Source organism: Chanos chanos, chromosome 6 (assembly GCF_902362185.1).
Source record: "Chanos chanos chromosome 6, fChaCha1.1, whole genome shotgun sequence".
NCBI lineage: Eukaryota > Metazoa > Chordata > Actinopteri > Gonorynchiformes > Chanidae > Chanos > Chanos chanos.
In genome coordinates, this window is record NC_044500.1 from 41,957,058 (window position 1) to 41,981,815 (window position 24,758).

General features: G+C 41.2%; 1 protein-coding gene across 10 annotated transcripts in view; it reads left to right on the forward strand.

The window, feature by feature from the left end:
- cadpsa (Ca2+-dependent activator protein for secretion a) overlaps positions 1-21,231 on the forward strand; it is an 86,974-nt gene extending 65,743 nt beyond the window's left edge. For 6 of the 10 annotated variants that reach the window (XM_030776274.1, XM_030776272.1, XM_030776275.1 and 3 more), the window contains 10 exons: positions 1,606-1,747; positions 2,688-2,834; positions 5,088-5,243; positions 5,630-5,777; positions 6,750-6,824; positions 7,031-7,114; positions 7,520-7,552; positions 9,176-9,283; positions 20,115-20,219; positions 21,061-21,231. In XM_030776274.1, coding sequence (XP_030632134.1) covers positions 1,606-1,747; positions 2,688-2,834; positions 5,088-5,243; positions 5,630-5,777; positions 6,750-6,824; positions 7,031-7,114; positions 7,520-7,552; positions 9,176-9,283; positions 20,115-20,219; positions 21,061-21,231 — 1,169 coding nt within the window. The remainder of the gene's footprint in view (positions 1-1,605; positions 1,748-2,687; positions 2,835-5,087; positions 5,244-5,629; positions 5,778-6,749; positions 6,825-7,030; positions 7,115-7,519; positions 7,553-9,175; positions 9,284-20,114; positions 20,220-21,060) is intronic. The other 4 variants (XM_030776277.1, XM_030776276.1, XM_030776278.1 and 1 more) reach the window with 1 other exon arrangement.
- The last annotated feature ends 3,527 nt before the right edge of the window (positions 21,232-24,758 follow it).

Here is a 24,758-nt window from a genome sequence, read left to right on the forward strand (position 1 = left end):
CACTGGTGAAAATGCTAAGCATTTATCCACCAAGTATGCCACCAAGTACAAACTCAGCTACGCTCTTTGCTTTTCAGGTTACATCTTCAAAAAATATCACTGTAAAGAATGCTCTTTTTGTTTGCAGCTGTCTGTCAAGCTTGCCGTTCGCCTTGTATGCAAAACATGCACTAAAATAAATGAAGTGTAGTGTTTTCTTGCCTTGGGCTTCAAATGCACGGGGGGTCAAACTGACACGTTTTATGTAAAGAGTTTGCTGTTGGCATTCTCACACCAATAATGAACTGTAGTGGTTTGGTGGAGTACTGTCCAGGGTGCTGAATCTGAACATTAAAGCTGTGTGCTGTAACTGGTTCACAGTCCTTGTGGCATTTCTCTGTCAGCTTGACAAGCTGTTGGCTGGTAACCTATTTTCATGTTTTCATAGTTATTTTTTGCTCTTTCTTTGTCACCATATGAAACCAACCAAAAAAAAAAAAAAAAAAAAAACAGCAGTGAAAACGTTTTGTAATGAAAGCTAACTCCTCTGTTCATTGAGCGTAGGCATACTGAACGCATGCTACTGACCTTTTCCAGATTTATATGACCAGTTTTCAATGGTATAGGGAAAATGTGTGAGCACTAGAAACGTGGGAGCCCTAAATATGGTTATATTGGGCATATATCAACATAACATTGGGGACAACAGGACATCAGCCACACAAAGCATTCAGAGATATAGCCCAGAGCCTATACCATACTACAGGGCGTTTCACATGGAAGGTCATTTCTTCTGTCTGGCGATAGTGCTCAGTTTATGTGGCAGGAAATAGCCTTAGCACTAGACAGGAGCCAAATGCAGGCTGTGTCCATGCTGTTAATGAGGTCTAAAAGAGAGATGCCTGCAAGAGCCCAGAGCCCTGCGTCCTCACTCACGGATAAACACATCCAAATGTACAGCAGCCGCACAAGTGGCTAATTGGAGTGAAGCAATCAGGGAAGCAAACAAACATTGCACCTACTGTGTATCCTCGACCTTGAGTTCCACGCTAACGCTGAGGGAGAAGAGACACACAGAGAGAGAGAGAGAGAGAAAATGTTTAGAGGGAGATGAGAGGGACGCCTGAAGGATTTAGAACTACTGTTAACTGACAAATAACAGCATACACACACACGCGTGCACACACACACGCACACACACACACACACGCGTGTGCACACACACACACACACACAAACACACACACTCACACACACACACGCACGCACACACACACACATGCACACACACACACACACACACACACACACATACACACACCCACATCTTTTCTCTTTCCTCTTTCGTCTCTTCTTCTGTATAACTATTTTTATGCAGTTCTCTTTCCAAACAACATAAGAGATTAGGACAGCGAGCTGATTTTTGGCCATGATATATGATATTAAAGAAAAGATCAAAAGACACAGATATTGTCCAGAACATTGACTAATATGATGTATGTAATCACTACTGACACTGCTCTTATCTTATTTAACTTTTGTGATATATCCTGTTGTAATCCATGTCCCATAATGTTAGTGACATATGGAGTATTACTAAGTTGTTGGGGTTTTTTTCATCCTCAGTTAACTTGTGCAACGGGAAATTCCATAAGCACCTGCAGGACCTGTACGCGCCCCTTGTGGTCAGATACGTGGACCTCATGGAGTCCTCCATAGCACAGTCAATACACAGGGGATTTGAACGCGAGTCCTGGGAGCCTGTCAAGTAAGAGATCTTCTTTTACATGGTCTCGGATGGTTTGAATTCAGGCCTGGTGAAAAACAGCCAAATAAATTCTCTCTAACGAATCTTAAGATGTACAGGTGTTCAGCTTCTCACACTCTCACTTCTTAAGAAGAAAACCTGTCATTTACCCATAGCATATTTGCCATCAACAGCCCCCCACCCCCCCCCTCGAACTTTCCACTGATATTAATATCACAATCTGAACAGATTGTTTTGCATGTTAAAACTTTTCTTTTCTTTTTTTTGTTTTTACTGCGGTTTCAAGGTGGATTAGATTAAACGTGTCACTCTTACTTAAAGGTGGTGAGGGTTATCACTTGTGTCGGAATATATATTTATATCCACCCTATTGTTGAATGTTGATACAATAACGACTGTATAATATGAGAATATGTCCCATATTCCAACTCTTCTGTCGTTGTAATTTCAGGTAAGACAATACCGGTTGTCCTGTAGTCAAACTGTAGGCAATGAGACTCTGAATTCTTCTATTGTTTTATTTCAATGTTTGTACACTCAGGCTTCATCTAGTGTTGTTCTTTGTTTTTGAAGTCTTGTCTACGTGTAGTTTTTCTAAATCCAGCTTTAAGTATTTAACTTGTAAGATCATTCATAACTCTTTTTGTCATAATTTCCTATTTTCATATCAGTTTTTATCACAATCCAACTCCTTTATTAATGCTTATAATAGATACCAGCGTAGCAATTGTCATTTACTGCCTCTTTGTGATCTTTCATCTTTCTTTGTGTTTGAACTCTTGCATCCACTAATCTCAGCAGTGTTTTAATTTTGTCAGCTTCCTGTACTGAAACACTATGCTTTTTTTTTTTCTCCTATCAGTTTCATAAAGCTTCTTCCACCCATCTGCATAACAACTGTTATAGCATTCTTTCTTTTCTGTCTGTCTCTTTTCCACAGGAGTTTAACAAGTAATCTACCCAATGTGAATCTACCAAATGTGAACCTTCAAATGCCCAAAGTACCAAACCTTCCAGTGCCAGTTAATCTTCCACAAATGCCTAGCTTTTCAACTCCCAACTGGATGACCGCTATATATGACTCGGAGTGTGTATTGAGTCTGTACAGGGTTCTAATCCTTGGTCCTGTAACCTTGGTCTGGGCCTGTTCTGCGTTATTTATTACCCTTCTGAGAACGAAATCAACAAGGAATCAAACTGAGATCAATTGGAGAAAATCAAAAGGACATTGCAATTTTTAGGCAACATTCAACAGACAAACACATTCAGAACCCAAGTAGAATGTTTCCAATAAGTTCGAGTATACTGTAACTTTGAATTCTCAAAGTTACGGCATCCCTGGCGGACTTCTTTGTAGATTTCTACCTTGTACGATTCACTGGCAGAGATGTGTGTAGTTAGAAAATACTGGATGTGAAGGTGTTTGCTAAACTATGTTTAGACATGGTAATTAAAAGCACTCAATCTACACCTTTACATATACCTGACACATTCTCCCTCCCACTCTCATCAAAATGAATGAAACATCAGTCAGGCCTGACTTTCTTAAGTGTACTCTCTCCCTCTCTCTCTCTCTCTTTCACTCTTTCGCTCTCAGACAGACAGAACAAATACACACACACACACACACACACACACACACACACACACACACACACACACACACACAGCCACATGCAGGGTAGAGACACAAGTGTTATATTTTATTCTTTAGTTTAATGGGTAGACTAGTTAATGCAAACTGAATTGTAAAACAAGAGGAAGCCTTCTCTCATAAACATTTTTAGAATTTCTTTGGAGTATCGTGGGGATCGCGACAACGTAAAGACAGATGAAGAACTCAACATTCTCGAACGAATCTCAGTAATGCCAAATAAACGATTTAATTCCAAGTCAAAGACATGCTCAGACCAAGGCTACGGCATAGGATCCTAGCTCTAATAGGCAAAACCCTCAGAATGAAGAATCTCTTTTGACTTTTCATTACCTTCTCCATGCATGTTGTAGGGCAGAAAGACACAAATGCAGAACACAAACAATACCACAACAATACTCTGTGGTTGTGATCTGCATTAATCAAGATTTCACCAATCAAATGTGAGGCAAAAGAAAAAAAGAGAAATTTGATCCAAACTGAGATGCAAAAGAACTAAATTTGCCAAGCGTACATGTGTACCCTTATGACTTGTTCTTTAGCCCTTTTACCCACATGCATAGAGCAGAGACCAGCTCTTGAATGAGCCTTGCCCTTAACTGTCTCTGTTGGCTTGGATATTTGATATTTAGGTGATATTTAAGATGGGTTGGCTGATGCAGGGCTTTGAGTAGTAGGGCCGTCTTAGCGGTGTGGGCCAGGTGCATGCAGAGGGTGGTTTCTAGGGTTACTATTCTGATGTTTAGCCCTTTTCCCTTGTGACAGACAATGCTCTGAAGTGAGTTTTAAGCTTCAGAGCAGCAGACATCTGGAAACAGTAGAAACTTTGCCCCCTCCCCCCCCACCGCCACTCCCTTCTCCTTCCTCTCCTTATTCCTTTTCTTCCCATGTCACCCTTTAACTCAGATGTGTTTCTACTGCGGATGCCTTTGCTCACTGACTGTGCATGTTGTTCTCTTTCTCGGGCTGAAATGGGTGAAGTGAGGGTCACCTTTTCCTCTTTTTCTTTCCTTTTTCTCCTTCCGTTCTTTTTTGGGCTTAAAGCCTGCTCCGTCAAAACAAAGGAGTATCGATTCGTTCTCAGAAAGACAGCTTCTTATGTGGGTGGGGTTTTTTGCCCACCGATAACTTATGGCCCGTGTCATTGTTGAGCGGGCCACCGTATCGTAGCTTATTGGACAGATGAGATGTCCCTCACCACTTAGCACAGCCCCTCTGTTCACTTCCTGAAAGAGCACAACCTCCGTGCATCTCTCACTTCAATGTGCATGTTCCCCTCTTCCCTCTACTCAGGTAACCCTTAATCAGGTCAGATAACCAGGCCTTACCTGCATGGTTAGTGATTGGTTGAGGACATGCAAATGTCCGTTTATTTTTACCATTGATCGATTGTCTGGACCATTGCTATTGAACTAGTTAAACTGATTGTCAGACGCATAGCTTTGTGATTTCTGCACAGAAACAGCCAAAAGATGATTGGTGGGTGGTAAAAATAATAAAGAAAATATGGAAGCATTAAGTCTGGTGATGAAAAAAAAAAGACCCTGTCTTTTCAACCCAACCTCTTTTCCTTGACCTCCTTCTCTGACTCTTTTGTGGATCCTGACTGCACCCCGTCACTGACCACACATTTTATCAGTTCTTTCTCTCTAACATATGCATCTCTGCCTGTCTTGGCTTCGGCAGTAATGGCTCCGGCACCTCGGAGGACCTCTTTTGGAAACTGGACGCTCTGCAGACATTCATCCGAGACCTACACTGGCCAGAGGAAGAATTTGGAAAGCACCTGGAAACTAGACTCAAACTCATGTCCAGTGATATGATAGAGTCTTGTGTGAAGAGGTAAGCATCAGAACTTTTATCAAAGAAAACTGAGATACTCAAAAGTTCACACATTTTAATTCTTTAGGATGGCACTGGTATGTCAGTGTGTGTATGTAAGTTGGATCAAGGAGTGTGGAAGTCAAAAAATGTCAGTAAATAAAACTATACACTAATAATAACGTTTGCAGATGAGAAAATATTGGTCAACAGATGACATATCTATCAACATTTCCTTTAATCCAACCACTGTTCAGGAAGTAGTTGACAGTGTGAAATGTAGATGACATGGTTTTCGTCACTGTTCTGGCATCGTCACGAGTCTCACGATTCGTGGGAGACTTTCCTCCGCAGAAAAGCCTGCCTCGTTCCCTGGTAGCCCACGCTGTTTCTGCGCTTACTCACAGAACAAGGGCGGCCTTCGAGGCGAAGCTTCAGAAGAGCAGCCGGACAACAGATTTCCGCGTTCCTCAGTCAATATGCACCATGTTCAACGTTATGGTGGACGCCAAGGCCCAGTCTGCCAAGCTCTGTGCCATGGAACTCGGCCAGGAGGTATTACATCCAGTCGTCTTTTCTCAGCCTCTCTCTCTCTCTCTTTCTCTTTCTCTCTCTCTCTGTCAGTTTCGCTCCAGCTCTCTCACTAATGTAGCACACCACTGCCACTGTTCACATTCCCTCTTCCACTTGGCATTTAACCGTATTCATACAGTAGGAATCAACCTCCATCTAGGATCAGTACCAATGTCGCATTGGGAAAATCTCTTGAAAGCTTCTCTCGCCTTTTTTTCCACTGGTGGTTCCTGTACTGGAAATGCATGCAAGCTTTTCTTGGCGTTGATTTGATTTTTTTAGGTCTTTGCATATTTCTATATTACTTTATGTTATTGCTGTATAAATTGAATGCGTATACAGACACACACATACAGACATATATATGCATTTAGATGCGTATATATATATTTATATATAAGCATTACTGCCGAGTGTTATCCAGCAGAATGTCACACTTACACTGTTGATTTCTGTTCACTGACTTTCATTTTGCTTGAGTCTAATGCTTCTTTCATTGAGTATTCCAGTTTTTTCACCATCACTATGTCTCCTCAATCTTTCTTTTCATTCCTTTTTTCTCTCTCAATCTTGTGAAAGTTTGTTAGAGAATGGGTAAGTGTGGCTAACAATTCAGTTGAATTCTCACCCCTAGTTCCCTAATGTATAATTAGCAATCATAGCGGTTTTTTTTTTCCTGATCCTCTGACACTTAAATTGTTTTGATTTCATTACCATATGTGATAGCTGGTTCTGAATATACATGGGGTTGGATGTGAGAGTTCTCATATCCGCAGCATCTTGAGACAGGTAATAATTATCTGTCTGAATTAATTACCCAGAAGTCCTTCACAAGGCAAGTAGAGAGACAAAAGGATACAGTTAGCATATTGCCCCAAGTGAAACCAGCAAATAACATTCAGTAACACACACAGGGAACTTGACAACAGTTACTGACATACCCTTCCTTTACAGAGGCAGTATCACTCTCAAATCGACAATCTCATTGAGGAGACAGTAAAGGAGATGATTACTCTACTAGTAGCAAAGGTATCTTCAAACAGTAACTTAACCTTTATTTATGTCACTGTTGTCATTTGTCAAAAAAACAAAAAAACAACAAGTCTTGATAATGGTTCATTAACACCCTTTCTACGTTAATGAAAATAAGAACACCGATAATGAAGTATTTGTTTGGAATCGTAAACTTGACTGACAAATAACTTTTGAATTGTGTTTATTCTGTCCGTGTGTAGTTTGTCGTCATACTAGAAAGTGTTTTGGCCAAGCTCTCGCGCTATGATGAGGGTACTCTCTTCTCCTCCTTCCTCTCGTTTACAGTAAGATCATTCCTTCTTTTCCATCATACACACAGACACATGTACACGGTGCTGGGAAAACAATGTCTCTGAGACCATATCCTGTATACTGTATCCTGTATCAAAGGATTCTACCATAAAACACACACACACACACACACACACACAAAGCAAACTGACTGTATAGACTGTCTAATGAAAGTATGAATTTTGCATGCTATTTTTTTGAACATTTCTCCTCTTAAATCAAAGCACATCATTTCTCACCAGACGTTTTGTCTGTATTTACCCCATATGCACACCTCTGAGGTGTGAAATATATATATATATTTTTTAACAAAATATATCTAGTTATGCTACGTCCCTCTATAGACAGAAGTCAAATGTCACCTTTCCTTCTCCTTTGCTGTCTCTCCTAATCTTAAGGTGAAAGCTGCCTCAAAATATGTGGATGTACCTGTAAGTGAGAAAATCATATGTCACTTCTTCTACTCTAAGTGTCAATTAATATATGCTTTTATATATTATCTGTGAATTATCTGGGTTTTGTTTGTATGCTGTGTTTGTGCGTTTTTTTTTTCTCTCTCTCTCTTTCTTTCGATGAAATATTTTACAAAGTTGAGAGCAGCAGGCATGCATTTTTAACTAATTCTTGTACTTATAATTGTACTTATAGACTGAACTGAAAGATAACTCCTTCTAAGTAACACACTTGCACTCAATCTAATTAAGTAGCTTTTTCATAAATATTAGCAGTACAACAACACAGACTTTCTGTTCCCAAAGCCATCTACACAGAGACTTTATAAACATGAGCATATAAAAATGACTTTCATTGCTCTCCGATGTCGTTACTACACTGACTTCATGTTTGCTTCAGTTCATGAAACATTAAGTGTTATATTTTTTTATTTGCAATCAAGAATATTTCAATAGTTGGCTAAAGGTCTGTCTGAGATGGATTGATTGCCCAATGCAGCATACTGTACAGATGGCTGTTTCTTGGTCCCAAACGGTCATTCATATGGATGTGTAGAGAAATGGCCAGCCGCATGGATCTCCTCAACATACAGTGTGATGTGTCTGTTTTGCAACAAAAGTGTGTCTCTAGGCAGCCGGCAGGCTAACGTGCTACTTTCTTCATTCTGTATCACATTGGAGAGTATCACTTAACTGCCAACACATCTCGGCTGTACGCGTCACTTTTTAAATTAGTGCCTTGTCAATGAATGCGTGATGTCTCTGTTTTGTCCTTAAGGCCAGAGACCCAATGTTTCTACCGTAATTGTTTGCTTAATGTACAAAATAAAATTACATCTGAAAAACTTGCTCATTTGCACCCGTCAAAACTACCCTGAGAAGTGTGAAGTAAGTTCAATTTGCAGTAACTGACAATTACGAATTCTGATGACCTTGCCCGCTGGCATCAGATGCGTTCAATTTACTATAGAGACAGTCAAGCAAAAGCGGAACTTTATGATACAACCACATTGCACTCTGTGAATGATTCCATTCAAAATGATGTGCTTTCAATCATTTGTGCTCATCTTTGCTAATATAGTTTTTCTCTGCTGTTCCCTTCGAGCATCACGGATTGGTGACAGATCATTTTGTCTGGTAGACGAATGAATTAGACATCTACAGTGTCTGTACACAGAGCATATGACAGTCCTCAGAAACACTGACTGAACGTTAGAAGAGGATTAATCCGACGTCTTCTTTGTACCCTGAACAAATGGCATGAAATATTTTAAGACACAACATAACTGTTTACGTCAACCATCTGTAAGAGAGAACAATAAATAAATAAATAAATAAACAAAAGCTCTCCCCCTATTAAAAAGATAAATAAAGTATAAACAAATGCATTTTAAATGCATTTCCTTTTGTCACTATTTCGAGTATTTACGTGAGTGAGAAAACGAACAAGGTTTATTGCCACCCATATGTATACGGTAAGTATGAGAGTTTTGATAGGATGTTGTTTTTCTTCTCTTGTAGCATAAACCAAGAACACATCATCTGAGTTTACATGTACAGTTCTGTGACTCTTCTCTATGTATCTTTTCTCTGTACCTATAGAAACCTGGGATGGATGTTGCCGACGCATACGTGACCTTTGTGCGTCACTCTCAGGACATCCTGCGGGATAAGGTCAATGAGGAGATGTACATAGAAAGGTTATTTGATGTAAGTAACCAAATGCCGTCTCCTCCTGTTCAAGGAGGAGGCTCTCCAAAATGTGACATAACAACCAAATGAGAGGGATAAGTCACATTTTGAGGCCTGCTTCTCTTCTTTTCTACGGCCTGTCTCTTTCTGAATTCTCCTTTTTCTTTCTCTTATACTTCCTTTTCTCTGCTTAACCTTTACTCTGGTACGCACAACTGTGTCAGCCTCACTGATTTTGCACCTCTGCCTCGCTCTACTCTTCTTCTTCTTAAGCGATGTGTGTGAAAATCTTGAGCAGGATTATCTTAAGCGGTGTTCTCTCACAAAGGGTCTATAGAAGAGGATTTAAACAGTTAAACCCATCCCAGCTGCAAGACACAGCAAAGAGCAGTAAAAGAACTGAAACAGAACAACAGGCTGATGTTGGAATAGAAAATGCTATTAATCCTTAATCTGTTCTACAGACAAAATATGTGAACACTAAATTTAAAATTAAGGGATGTTCTGTGAGTATATTATTCTGGAAAATGAAATAAGGTCGTTGTTGGTGTTCCCACTGGCAACCAGTTAGAGAGGAGTCTTGTCGGACTGGTAACCACCCCGCTTTGAACGTTAAAATCTGTAGCTAAGGAGATCCAAACGGAGTGAAGCTCTTCAAACTTGCAGCTTATTGTAATTAGGACTTAAGGAAAGGGAAAGAATGAGGTAGACAAAGAAGGAGGAGACTGTCAAAGTGAGTGAATGAGAGAATGAGTGGGTGAGTCAGTGAGTGAATGAATAAGGGAGAGACTGAGAGAGAGAGAGAGAGAGAGAGAGAGAGAGAGAGAGAGAGAGAGGGAGGAAAGGAGAGAACAGAGAACACTGTCTTAAGGAATGGCAGCAGCCATCACTGCAGTTATAATCCTTTGTGATGCATGTCAACCAATTTGTTCAGTGTCTTCTGGGTAAAGTCTGTTTGCTTTTCATCTCTGAAGGCCTGGTGTGGTCTGTCCATGTGATTCTAAGACTGCTCTGAAAGAGAGACTGGCAGTCTTCAGTTTATGTCTGGTTGTCTGCTGCTTTCAAAACTTGCTGTTTCTGCTGTCTCTACATGTCTAGAAGGGCACTGAGCACTAATGAGAATTTGTTTCTCTTTCTCTGGACTCCTGTGACACTGTGTGTGTAGCTATGAAAGTATTCGGTGTTGCCCCTTTTTTTTGCTCTCAGCAAAGTTTGTCGCTTATTTATCAGCTGTTTTTGCTCATTTGCATCTATTTTTTCTTTGTTTGTTTTTTTTTTGGAATGCAAAGATTGTCCACCCCATCCATCCTCCTTCATACCCTTTCAGACCCCTACCCCTTTCTCTCTCTCTCTCTCTTTCTCTCTCTTTCTCTCTCTCGTTCTCTCTTTCACTCATTTCACTTCTAAATTTTCCTTCTTTTTTTCCTTTCCAAATTTTCTGCACTCTGTCATCTGGATTAAAGTGGAACTTATCTCTCCTGTCGAGTTGTTTTATCACATTATGTCAAGTGGCGTGAATCAGAGTCAAATAATCTTCCTGTGTACATCTACTAGCATGGCCCATGTCCTCAGAGACAGAGCTCATACGTGCAATCAGCGATCCAGCATCCAGACTTCACATAGCCACTCTGCCACTGCTCTCCTGCCCCCCCGCCCCCCCCCCCTCCCCGTTTCCCTCCAAACTCTCTCAGATCTGCATGCACAACATACCCTACTTCAGCCCTGTGAAGTGGACCGACAAGCAGAGAGCTCTGTCACAGAGGCCAGCCAATCTAAACCAAGAGGAAAAAGAGGCTCCCTCAGCCAAAGTGTAGCCCCCCCCCCTCCTCACAGCCACTCCCCCCAACCCCCCTACTCCCCCCCAAGTACCACCTCAATGCACTACACCGCACCCCACTACAAGATACACACATCTGTTCTTTTTTTTTTTCTTTTCATTTGATTATCATCTCAGTTAAAGGGACTATGACATCTTTCACAACGAATCATATCTCCACGTGCTGTTATCTTGAAGCCAGCTATGTAACAGGTCTATCATAAAAAAAAAAAAAAAAAAAAAAAAACTACTTTCCTAACCATGATGAAAAGAGAATATCTGTAATTGGGGTAAATGGGTTTAAGAGAACAGCATAACCCTTTGCTTGTTTTCGATCTCCATGTTTATCCACTCTTTCATCTCAGATTAATTTGAGAGCGAATGTGTTTAAGAGTGTGTGGTTGATGAGTGGTGTTATGATGCTGGGAGCCCTGGACGGTGGATTTGGTGCTGTTGGAGTATTTAATCATGCGTGAGATTGGGCTCCTCCTGCCTTTTTTCTCGCCGGATGGCCTTGTTGACATCCACGTTCAGCGCTTGTTGAGCTGCGATCCAATATGCTCTTGTTCCGTACTAACCTGCTCATACTTAATTCGTCAGAACTTTTTTTCCTTTAGGATTTTTTTTTAAAGTCTGGTAAAGTTCCCCTCGACAGATCATGATTCCTCAAGCCATATAAACCTCAAGCCTGAAATAGGTGTCCATGCATGGATCTTGAATAGATTTTGATCCTGAACTAATCCTCTTCATCACAATCACAAATCTATACAGATTAGATGGGTGGAAATTTGAAGTTGTCACACACTTCCTAATCCAAAACGTTTCTTTCATCGGCCTATATTTTATCTGATACATTTTGCACCTAGTTATAACTTGTGCGTTTGCTGAAATCAGCCTGAAACATAGTGTTATTTGCTTTATCCAGGACTGTCTTGCTACTCATTCCACCTTGACGTTATGTTGTTGTTGTTGTTTTTTTTTTTAGTATTTCGATTATGTTTACTAATCTTCTTTCTGCCGAATGGCATTAGCAGGTCTGGTCTAATTGCAGAGAGATTTTCGGCTAGTTGTCATATTGAAGCATACGTGGCTCCCATCAGTCAGGGTTAATTGGGGTCAAGGAAAGGATTTCTCACAGACAAATATGTCATATCAGCAACAATAAGAAGATTACATCCATGTGGGCGACTAATTTCAAATGTGTGGATTCTACTTTCATAATAGCATTTCCATAATGCATCAACCGGCCGTGTGGTCTTAAACAGAAGAAAACAACGTCAAATGAGAATTAAGATATATTTACTGAACTGAACAATGATAGCATTTAATTGTGTTAATTATGTAAATCTATTAAATAGAATCCAACCGAAAATTTCTGAAGCCACAGTTACAACACGATATCACCACAGTTGTCTAAGAGGGAATGCTTAAATTGACTATATGCACCTTCCTGTGCTTTGACAGATTAATTGTTGAATTATTCACTCTTGTTTGTGAGTGGAGATTGTAATAAACACAGCCATTTGTCTTTAAATGAGTACTGACTATCAACGGTTTGGATGAACTGAAAGGGTCTTTGTTGTAAAGTTCAGGGTAAACCAGACAGTTTAGTTTGCAGATTGAAGGGTATTATACCGCAATGATTGTCACTGCCACTGCACTGGCCCCAAACTACAGATGGCTTTTGAGATGTGGGTTTTACAGGGAACCAATTTAGACATCATGCGCCTCCTAAGAAGCACCAAATAGTGTGCCAATGGGGAGATAAAACTCATCGTCAGACGGCTAAGTTTGTTAAGTTCAGGGGCCAGGGGAAAAGGGGGGGGTTGGGGTGGGGTCGGGTTAGTGGAGAAATTAATTTATGTCTCCCTGCTAGTCCTTGAAAGAACAGCTGAGGAGAGGGGGATTAAAACAGCTGTACTTAACGTAAGGGCTCATCTGCTTGATTCGGGACAACCCAGAGATCATTGATTAAAAAAGCCATCTCTTTAGACGGAGCCAAAGTCAGCGCTTCACTGATACGCCGCCCTCACTCAGAGCTGTGTCCGGGAGGCATTGTGCCAGTAGTAGCCCAGGCGGCCACAGATACGGGGATTACATGGGTCAATTATACACTTAATCTGCCTCCTGAGGATTAGAGCTGTGTGCTCATTGATTGATTTGAAGTATTTCCGTTGACCTTGACAGTTATCAGATCGGCAAGATTGCACTTTATGACGGGGCTAAAATGCTTTAATCGCCGCGCGGCAAACTGGTTCAGGGAGCGGGGAGCCTTGGCGGGAGGGAGGGACTTAACTGCCGGGTTTAGGATTGATGCTGCTTCTGTTTTGCTCCACAGACCTGCAAAACCACTTCACTGTCTGGAACGCTTAACCACTTCACAGGCCTGGTCACCAAGTACTGACCTAAGTGAACAATTTAATCAACTTTAGCTAGCACGCTATGTTAACACTCATTGAGCCGATGACCCAGAGAACAGCAAGTAGCTTTGACAGCAAAACATGTCCATTTCAATTGCCACAAGTCCCTCTAAACCTGATAGTCACGCACTTTTAGTAATAATAATATTACATTAGACGTTGAAAAAAAAAAAAGGAATTTGTGAAATGGTAGCTAATTGATAATAAATAATGATACACATTCAAATTTTTTTCAAAAGATTAAGATAGACATTAACTCTGATAGATCTCTTTGTTAGAATAGTCCTTTTTTTTGAGACTATGCTCAGCCAACATTGTCTCTGTCATCCTCTATCTTAAATTATCTGACCTTGGTAGTAGTGCTAACAGTATAGCTTCTGGGCCATGAATGGGGTATGGCTTCTCTCCTTGTGCTTGACTGTTCATTTCAAACAGATCCCTTAGCTCTTGTTGTTTGTCTTAAAGCAGTTTAGGGGTGACCTCTTTCTGCATTGCTTGGCTGTGTACTATTGAATCTGTTATTTTTCCTCGCACGACAAGCTAATCTGTATAGCTTGGCAAGAAACCATCTCTGAGCTCTGTGAAATTCTGAAAATTGGTTAAGAATTCAGTCCTGGGATCCATGCATTTTAAATAGTAGAAAGGCACATGCTGGCACATTGCATTAGTTAAATGCCAGTTTTCCACTACCTTTAATTAAAGTCTAGCATTTCTTAATTTGTTTTAACATAGTTTTTTTTTCTGAGATATGTAAATTTCTATAATACAATTTCTCACAAATATTACAGTGCTAAGATGGTGCATGAGTTAGATGGGGAGTGTGTGGAACAGCTTTGAGAGAGTAAGGGAACTTCCTCAGTAAACAGATAATAACACATTCTCAAAAACATGTTTATAATCAATTAATCATTCTTCAGGACCCAGAGAACAACAACAACAACAACAGCAATAATAATAAAATAATAATAATAATAATAATAATAATAATAATAATAATAATAAATTATTATCATTATTCAACGCTTTCCTCAGTCATAACATCATCCAGGAGTGGAGGTGGATGTCTTATTACAGTTAATCTCTTTAGTTGTAAATACACCAATTGGAAAAAAAAGAGTAATCTGGAAGAATAAAAATAGACCAAAAGACTAAAGATAACCAGATAACCAACAGGTCCAATCAGTGGAACTGTTCAAAACATGTTTAAAGGTTACAGTTCTTTTAAAGAGGACTGCCGTGATTCTTTAGCTGCTTAGGCTTCGGATAATTACTCTGGATACGATTTGTTCTTTTTTTTTCTTCATCCAGTCTTGCTGAGGCTTGGCAGTATGGTAAAAACATGTTTGACCCTGGGGTTAAGGTTAATGATTTATTTTAAACGTACCATTTTGACAGCAGTTAAATATATGAATCACGGTATATTTCGATGGACCTGAGATGTATGGCTATGATTTCGTGGTTAGTTTTCTCTCTCTCTCCCTCTCTCTCCCTCTCTCTCTCTGCGTGTGTGTGTGTGTGTGTGTGTGCGTGCGTGTGTGTGCGTGTGTAATGTAAAGTGAGGTATGGTGGCATTTGTTTGATTAACTTGTCTGACAAAAGTGACAGCTGCTTGCGGGTGCATGTAGATGAGTGGCTCAGCGCGGGTCCGCCTTTGTACATCTGTCAGAGGAGAGGCAGGAGGAAAGGGTGAAAAGAGACAAATTGGACCCAAAAGGCAGGCCATTCACTTTCTATGCCTCCCCTCCGCCCCCCCTCTTCTCCTTCCCATTCAGGTGCTCCGCAGGACTCTCAAGTGCTCGCTGGTTTATTCCATTTCGTTCGCTCTATAGAGGCTGAGACTCACAAGTGTTCTACTCCTCATTCGGCAAAGCTTCAATCCGCCTCTAAGCGTTCCATTGTGAGCAGAATGGCTCACTTTGCTCCGGGCCCAAACTCGTTTTTTTTTTTTTTTTTTTTTTTCTTCACTCTTCTTCTCTCTCATTGTGTGTTTACTCAATGACACGACACAGACTATAATTCCTGCCGTTTAGTTCATCACAACAAGCTTTTTTTTTTTTCTTTCTTTCTTTCTTTTTCTTTCTCCTGTCTGTTTGTAAAGTAGACTCTGTTTGGACACTGTTATGAGCTACGCTGACGCTCATTCGTCCTGATCGCATTTCATGTTTTGTCGTTAAGGGAATTTGATTTTACTGAAAAATAATTCTGACCACATTTTTTTTTTATCAAATTCATAGAACTGGAGATTAAAATAATCATAGGATTGCAGTTAATGTAAGAATTTTTGTCACTATGAGTTTTTTTCACCTTTAGTAAGGAAAAAAAGAAAAAAAAAAGTATCTTTTAAGACTGAGCAAGGCTTCGATAGACACAGTAGAGTTTTGTTCCTCTGAGGGTTTAACTACGGTTTGGGAATCCAGTCTGGGCTTCCCTTTGTCCACGCGGCACAATCAGAACAGTTTGAAGCCCGTGAGCTTGCTGAGCCTGAAACTTTATTTCAATCCCGCTATTCAAAAGCTCCTATTTTTGGATGAAGAGAGAACGAAAGCGGGATTTGAAGGGCTAACACAGCAGCGTGTGTACACTGCAGAGAGAGACACATTTAGGGCCGCGTATTTCCTCTGAAAAGTTTGCCTCATGGTTGCCCCGGGCCCCGCCGCGGACAGAGAGACAGCCAGGAGACCTGGGGGTCACCGGTGTGAGTTACCATGGTAATTGAGTTCCGTCATCAATGGACCTCCTCTCATGAGCTATAAAGTACACAATAATAGGCCAACGGCAGCAGTGAAAAGCAAGCAGGTAGGATTACCCCGGGCCTTTGTCGTAAGTGCATAATGTCTTGTAGTCAGATTTAAAGACTTCTCAACCCCAGGGTCCTCCCCTCAGATGCCCGCTGGGGGGCCTAATTTAGCCACTCTGCCTAAGAGTAAGGCCAGTCCAACAGCCTGCCGGACAGAACTACGGCAAACAGACAGCTCTTTTTAGCAGGAACAAAGACGCACACAGACGCCCTGGCCCGAAAGGGCTGTAGAAAGGTTGAAGCCTTCGATCTCCTTTCCACTCTTTTAATGGATTTCTGTAGGTTTGTGAAGGTTTTTTTTTTTTTTATGCGTGTAGCCGAGCTGAGCAGAGAGAGGGTGTGGGGTGGGCTGAAAAGGAAAAGTACCGCAGAACTGACGCTGTGCTGTAGTAGACATGCCGGCCTCTCTTTTCCTTTATAGCAGCCTGTCACTTTATATTAGCATCAGAGCTCGCAACAATCACCATTCCATGCCTCCTGCTAATTGCAGACACAGCTGGGTCCCAGCAGGACATCTTCTCCACCGTCCCAGGCCGTATAGAGCAGGCCCAATCTGTTGTGTAGCTCTGACACACACACACACACACACACACACACACACACACACATACACACACACTCACACACGCACTCATACACACATACTCACACTGTACCACCAGCAAGGGCAGAAAGAGGCAGAGTCACAGGTTGCTTGTAATCCCCTTGTACCCCCCATGGAGGGCCCCCGCCTCCTCCTCGGCATTCCTGGTTTTGTGTTTTTTTTCTCCCACACACAAAGGCCTGATCCGACCCCATACCGGCTCCTCCACCACCGCCTCTGCGAGAGGAGAGCCAGCAGCCTTCAGGTGTGTGAAAGCTGGAAAAAGGAGGGTGTATGTAGGCGTGCATGTGTGTGCATGTGTGTGTGTGCGTGTCTGAGAGAGAGAGAGTGTGTCAGAGTAACGGGTGTGTATGTGTGTCAAGGTGGGAGGAGTGTACAGCCTTACACTGAATTTGGTTTGTTGCCCCCCTGCCAGGCGCCATGGCTTCCTGTAACATGGCAGGGTTGAGTGTGAACATGGGCTTGAGATCAGGGTGTTGTGTGTGGTGGATGGGTGTGTGGGGTGGGGGGTGGGGGGTGGGGGGGTTGGGGGGTGTGGGGGGACTGTGGTGTTGTAGGGGGCAGGAGGTCGCACAGCCTCTACAAAGGGTGTGGGGACCTGCAGATGTTCATGTGTGTTGTGTATGTAATGATACTGCATATGCCCTACACACACACACACACACACACACATATATACACACTGCCACAACCTTGAAATCCTTGTACCAATATCAGATGGAACTCGTTAGATGATCACAGATTTTTTTTTTTTTTTTTTTCATATCCGTTTATTTCATTATATATTCAGAGCCATGTTACGCTTGTTTTGGCTGGCAGCTATTGCCAGCTTCCTACTGATCCAAATCCAAAAAGTGCTACGGTACATTGTGCGCTCTGAGAGAAGATTCTGTTTGTCTGCTGACAGCAGAACAAAGCACAAGTGCCATCACTGTTCATTTCACAAGCCAACCAGTCTATAAAACCGACAAAAGTTTCTCTTCATCCCCATTAGAATCAGTTTTACAGTCCAGCCACTACATTTCTGAATGTTATGTTTGATGTGACGAGTCTTTTATTGCAGTTTCGTTTACGGTCGGAGGAAGTACATTCGGTTTTTAACAAGTTCATTTCTAAATTTTTGTTCAGACAGTTTGGTTAAGATAAAAAAGAACGTTTAATGCTTTTTGGATATTAGTAGCAGCTGAAGTGCTCTTCTTAGTATTTCTTAATTCTGTATCTGTAATTGAAGTAAAAGTAAAATTTGTCAGGGCACTTTTTTTTCAATTTATCAGTTTCTCCAATTTTTCAGGGTATAGCTTACATCCACTTTAGGGGTTACTATAGTGCATAGACCACCTTAAACTTTTTTTTCCACAAAAGCTTCAGAGCCCATTTGTCGTCTGTTCTTCAGTGCTGTACTGGACCTGGTGGTAGGTTCTTTCTGGGTTTTTGGGGGTTTTTTTTCACCTCCCTAAACTTCTAATAGAGCTTGGTGTGTAAGAGTGGGCCATGAGGTCAGGCAGAGGCAGAGATGGAGAAGCAGAGAAAGAGAGAGAGAGAGAGAGAGAGAGAGAGAGAGAGAGAGAGAAGTAGAAGGAGGGAAGAGTGAAGGAGTAAAAGAGTGTGAGAGAGAGCAGTAGCTCCAGGCCTGGGTTCCCTGCAGGGAGTCTATCACAGCCCTGCTGCCCAGGCTTTCACAGGCACACAGCGCCATGGAAAAAACAGCACACTGATTCACCACTTGAATGCACCACCAAACCACAGCGAATCCCTCCACCAATACCATACAGGATGGTACCTGCACTAAGAGCTGAGTAATAGTTGTAATGCATGTTCCCAGTGGGAACCTTCACTAAGAGAGAGCAGAATAGCCTGCACTATGTAATGAGCAGAATGAGATAAATGGCGGCTTGTGACGTTTTTTTCCCCCATTTCCTTTTTTTTCTTGTCTTTTTGTCATATCACCGTGTGCTCATGTCACCGTAAAGCACGTGCTGAATTCAGTTCAGTTTTTTTTTTCTTTTATCATTATCAAACTGAGCAAAAAATCCAGAATCAGACATATAGTCTGCACTGTTTGTTTGAGCTCTGTGAGAGAGTAGGCCACTCCATGTCACTGCTAAGTGCGCTCACAGTCCAAAGCCTGGTAACCACCTCACGCATCTCCCCTCTCCTGCTAGATGTGAGTGTTATGAGCCAGTCACTTCTTATTAGGATCAGCATGCCTCGATCATAACCAATCAATTAGACTACCAACTAGATCCACCCTGTGGTTCAACATCTGCAGCCCATAAGCTCAGTTCACTGGCTATTTAAGAGGTGCTTTGAGTTCAAAGAGTTTCAATGATCACAGTGAGAGAGAGGGAAAGAATGGAAGAAGGAGAGAAGAAGAATAAACAGACCTAAAGCCCATGTTACGTTATCTCGACTGCAGTAAAGGCAACATGGCTAACGGCAACAAAGATCGGACGTTTTTCTCTCAGTGTGACAGAAAGCGTTGGACAGACGGTGAGATGATTTAGCAAGGGTTAGCGGGTAGCATTTTTGTGTGTGTGTGTGTGTGTGTGTGTGCTGTGGGCTGCCAAGAGCCCCTCCCAGGATGGGCAGCACTATGGAGTGACGAACGTCGTCTACTGCAGGTCAATGACCCGAAGCTCCCGAAGATTCTTGATGGGATTCAATTCTGACAATTAATTTTGGCCATGGAGAAGTGGGGTGTTTTTTGAAGGAGGATCATGTTTGTGACAGGAGGCTTGCTCTGAGGGGAAAAACCATTTCAGGAGGCTGATCAGAGGCAGCTCTGTTCCTGTCAATGGCAGTTATGAAACTCTCAGCCTCTTAAAAATCCTGTAGAGGCTGCTTGATGATGATCAAGGGAAACTTTTTATTCGATATGTTGTCGTTTGGGGATTGGGGTAAAATACCATTCATTCTGGATGGTAGTGACTTTGTCATCTACCTCTACTTGATCTTAAACCCAAATGTAGGTCTGGTTCTCTGTTTTTGGCGTGACCCTTCTGTAAGCTCTAGCGGTCTGGGATATGTAGTGATGGAAAGCCGGACAGAATGTTTGTGTTTGCAAGCTTCATTTGTTGCTGGCACATGTGAACATTGGTTTACCATATGCAACTCTTTATATGTTAACATGTGTGAATATCAGTGGTGTATGTGGGTTGTATGGGTGTATGGGTGTGCTTGTGTTGCTGGAGAACCTTGTGTTTGTGTTGCAGCAATGGTACACCAGCACCATGAATCTCGTAGGCACGTGGTTAACTGACCGAATGGATCTACAGCTCCATGTCTACCAGCTGAAAATCCTCATCCGAATTGTAAAGGTAAATGTATAAGGAGTGTTTAAGAATGCTGTAACCTCTGATACTCAATCAGTTGCATTTAAATGGGGCAGCTAACTACTGCTGTGCTAAGAAATTAGCAAATGGATGGATGAAATTTCTAGCAAGTAGGTTGGTGGATGGAAGAATAGAAAGATAAATGAACAGAATGAGGGATGGGTGGATGGATGGATGGATGGATGGATGGATGGGTGGCTGGGTGGGTGGGTAGCTGGGTGGGTGGATGGATGGATGGATGGATGGATGGATGGATAGATGAACAGTGTTGAAGATGATCAGTCAGAGGTGTTTGGTTTAAGATGTGCAGCTTAACCACAGCACATTCAAATGTAAAGCCTAAAAAATGTAAAAGCTAAAATTGTGAATTGTGATTTGAACAGAACAGGTCACAGACCTTCATCAGACAAGCTCAGGCAATCTTTGCTCTGCTCCAACCCTTGCAAGTGCTAAGTATTTCAGTGTGATCTTGGGCTGTGTACAAGAACAGGACCTAGAAGTATGGCATCACATGTTTATTTCTGTACTCTCAAACTGAGTGGTGTGGATGTACACTCAAGCTTTACTCCCTCTGTTACATAAATCTGTCCAATATAGGACTGTCAGAGCAGCCCAAGTCAGAGAAAAACAGTAACTTTTTAAATATGACCTTCTTCTAATGTAACTTATTTTAAAATCTGCCTTGGATATACTGGGAGCAGTAATTTGTTTTGAAAGTCTTTTTCTCTAGGTTGGTCAACACTGACGATTCCAATGAAAGAGTTAAAGCAGTTTAAAAATTTCAATTCTTGTATATGTTTAAAATGACCTCCTGTGATTCTCACAGAAAAAATATCGCGATTTCCGACTACAAGGGGTGCTAGATTCCACTCTGAACAGTAAAATGTATGAGACGGTACGAAACCGGCTGACCCTGGAGGAGGCAACTGCGTCAGTGAGAGAGGGAGGAATGCAAGGGATCTCGATGAGAGATAGCGATGAAGAGGATGATGAGTGAACCTGCTGCACCTCAGCCGGCAGTGTTCCTCTCAACCTGCTTAAAAACAAACAAACAAACAAACAAACAAACAACAACAAAAAAAAGAAAAAAAAAACAATGCATGCTCAACTCTGTCCATCACGCTCACATTCTTAGCTATTTATTTTCTGTCAGGTCTAATGCCTAGAGGGGACCGATATTGATTCAAATGTGAGAAAACAAAGAAAGAACAATAACGACAAGAAAAAAAAAAACAATTGTATTTGTCATGACATTTGTTGGGGGAAAAATGATTAAAAACTGAATTCAAAATGTTGGTGTTCTTCAGAAAACTGTTAGCAAATGTCCAAAAATTCATTCCTAAATGTTTCTAAGCAATATGGAATATCATTTGTACAAGACATTGCGTGAGGTAATTAGGAATAATGCTAGATGTGTCCCTGTTGAATGCAAATCTATATGGAGCTTCTTAAATGTATTGTAAATATCTGAATGGTACATAATTCTGCATAGACCTTCTTTTTTTCCCTTTTTTGGATGTATGCCAAACTTCATTGTACTTTAATTGTTTGACACGCTAACAAAATAATGTTTCACTTCTTCACACGTCAGCCGTACACCAATTACGTATCACAACACCTCTCACTACCAGATTTAAGCCACATTTTATAATAAGTTGGTAATTTAGAAATGCAATATATTCCCATGGCTTCATTGTGCTATTTTGACAAATGTTTTAACAATATTTTTTATGTTTTTAAATCATTCACAGTTTATAAATATGCTATATTTTAGTTATTTTAGCACATGACCTATTGAACAATACACAAACAAGAGCGTTGTCTCTGCCTACCTGACTTCAGTCATTCCAGGAAAAATCTTTCCAGTTTTTTCTATCTTGATTGTCGGAGGTGTCTGCCAGTCCTCTCTTTTTGCCACTGTTGTCCTGTGTAAATACTAGGCTGTATATTTCCTTTTGTGCAGTAGATGCATGTCCCACTATCAAACCCTATCTCCTGAAGCTTTGGTTTTTGTGTACCTGGTGGTTTCTTCTTGCTTCTGCCTTATGTAAGCCCACAGTTACACATGCAAGGACTTGGGTTTACAAAATAAGAATAAAAAAAAAAATACTAATAATAAATATGTAAAAAATCATACGTTTTGACTTTTTTTTTACCTCAATTGCTTTGATGTATGACTGGATAACATAAATTATTAACAATAATACAGCGTGGACTAGCTTGACTGTATAACGGGTATCCTCCAAGATCACTTCTTACTTCAGTTAAAAAGAGCTTCGTCAGCTGTGGTCAGGAACAGGGGGAAATTAACATTTGGGATGTTAGTCTCACTTGTAGTAAACTACTCAGGCTAATTTGGCCATATACAATTAAAAGTGTAGCACTGTGAAACATATCCATTGCTGGCTTAATTCATCTAGTCTCCCGTTATCAAGATTTTCATTTCTCACTCCAGGAGATACTTCAGTCTTCAGTCTAACAGAACACATTACATGTTGGTGGTGGTAGTGGTGGTGGAGCAGGGGTGTAGGAGTGGGGACAACAAATTCATTTCACGGGAAAACCCAGAGGAGAAATACAAGACACCGCTGTGATCATTCAGTCCTGTAACGTGCCGTGTCACTTTGTTTAGAGTATCCATCACAGAGGTCAGAACCATCATTCTGCTCCGTTCAAAAGCCTTTACCCTCAGTAAGACCGAGAAAGAAAAGAAGAAAAAAAAAAAAAAAGAAGAGGATTCACTTCTTTGTACCGCATCCCGCAGATTATGAAAACAAACCTCGAGGATTACGTCGGCGGATATGTATCGTCCTTACCGTAGAGAAATAAAAGGGAGGAACCTTAAAACAGAAAGGACAATATATACACAACACCTGTCTAGCGTTGACCTGTCTTACGCTTCCCAGCCTCACCCCGTTCACCCTCCTCTTTCTGGTGTTTCCTTAAGAAAGTCTGAGATTAGCGCAGTGGATTACAGCATGGCTCATGCTCAGAGTTCAGATTACAAGACAGAAGGAGATTGTAAGAACGGTCAAAGATGATACGTCGTCCAGTCCTGGGGGGGCAGATCTTCTGAACTAGATTAAAAATGATTCTCATAAGATTTCAAAAACAAATCAGTCTCAAGAATGACAGATACAAATCAGAGGGATTAAATATCGTGACGTCTCAAATTAAAAGAAGATGGAATGCTTTAATTGTTTCATAGAAGGCTCCAAAAACAAATCCTTCTCAGAGAAATTGAAAAACAAAGAGGAAAAAAAAAATGTAAACCCTACGCCCTTTTGGGGAAAATAGCACATATTTACACCAAGTCAGGGAAAAAACAAACAAACAAACAAAAATAACCTCCTCTATGAGACTTGTCATAGGACATTTTTTTGTTTGTTTGTTTGTTTTTTAAATGATATACAAGAAATCAAATCAAATGGAAGTAATATGTGCAGGGCAAATGGTACATGAACACAATAATATAATTCTCCAATTCACATAAGGACTATGAAAGACACTGTGACGTTACGATAAAGATTTGCGTGAGGTCAAATGAGTCTTCTCACACATTTTTGGCTTCAGGTGTTTCTTATGCAACATCACCTAAGAGCATTTTCCTGTGTCTAGACTCCTCACATCTTTTCATAAGGATACTTTAATGCTATGTCCTCTAAAGAGATCCTTCAGCTGTACTCATGCAACTTCCTATTGTTGAATTACTCTTTATGAAGTAACATTTGACATATTGTGCAATCTAATGAAAGCAAAGTGTTTCATTCAACCCCCCCTCCTACCCACCCTACCCCTGTACCCCCCACCACCAGAGGAGTGAGCACAACTCATAATGCAGTGCTAGGAGAAACGGAGGGATGGAACGCTTTAACTAGAAAAAAAGGGAATGGGCTCTTTTCATCTCCTCACACTCTGATTCAACCCCAGACGCAATTTGCCCTATTCTTCTGAGGGGCACAGGGCAGAGAAAGACAAATGAGAGAGGCCCACTGTTGAAATTTGTTCACTGGGACTGCCACTGTGACCTAATTGTGGAACCGTACGCTTTTTTCCAAGGCGTTCCTATTGCCCCCTCAGCTCTGAATAATCAACAGAGTGAAAATTGCTGCATCTCCACATCCAGTCAGACATGCGAGGGGGGCTCGGATATCATACATTTAATTTCCCCATAAATCCCGTCGCAATGCAACAATTTTGTGAGGGAGAGGGCGCGGTGACAGATTAATGGGCAAGGAGATTTATTTCAGCACGATCTGAGCTGCTTTGGTTTTTAAGCCTCAATCAGGTTAGAAAATAGGAATGATAACAGTATCCAAATAAAAGATTCTCCAATTGACCGTCACAGCAAGAACTGGCCCCAGGCTAACACTTACATTTACACGGGGGGTGCTTTGTACGCGAGGATGATAGTTATGCCCCTAAAATCAAACCCAGCAAGTGACTTCAAAGTGGATGTAGAGACTGAATCAAAACAAGAAATTGGGTAGACAAATACATCAAAAATAGCATAAGACCGTGTTT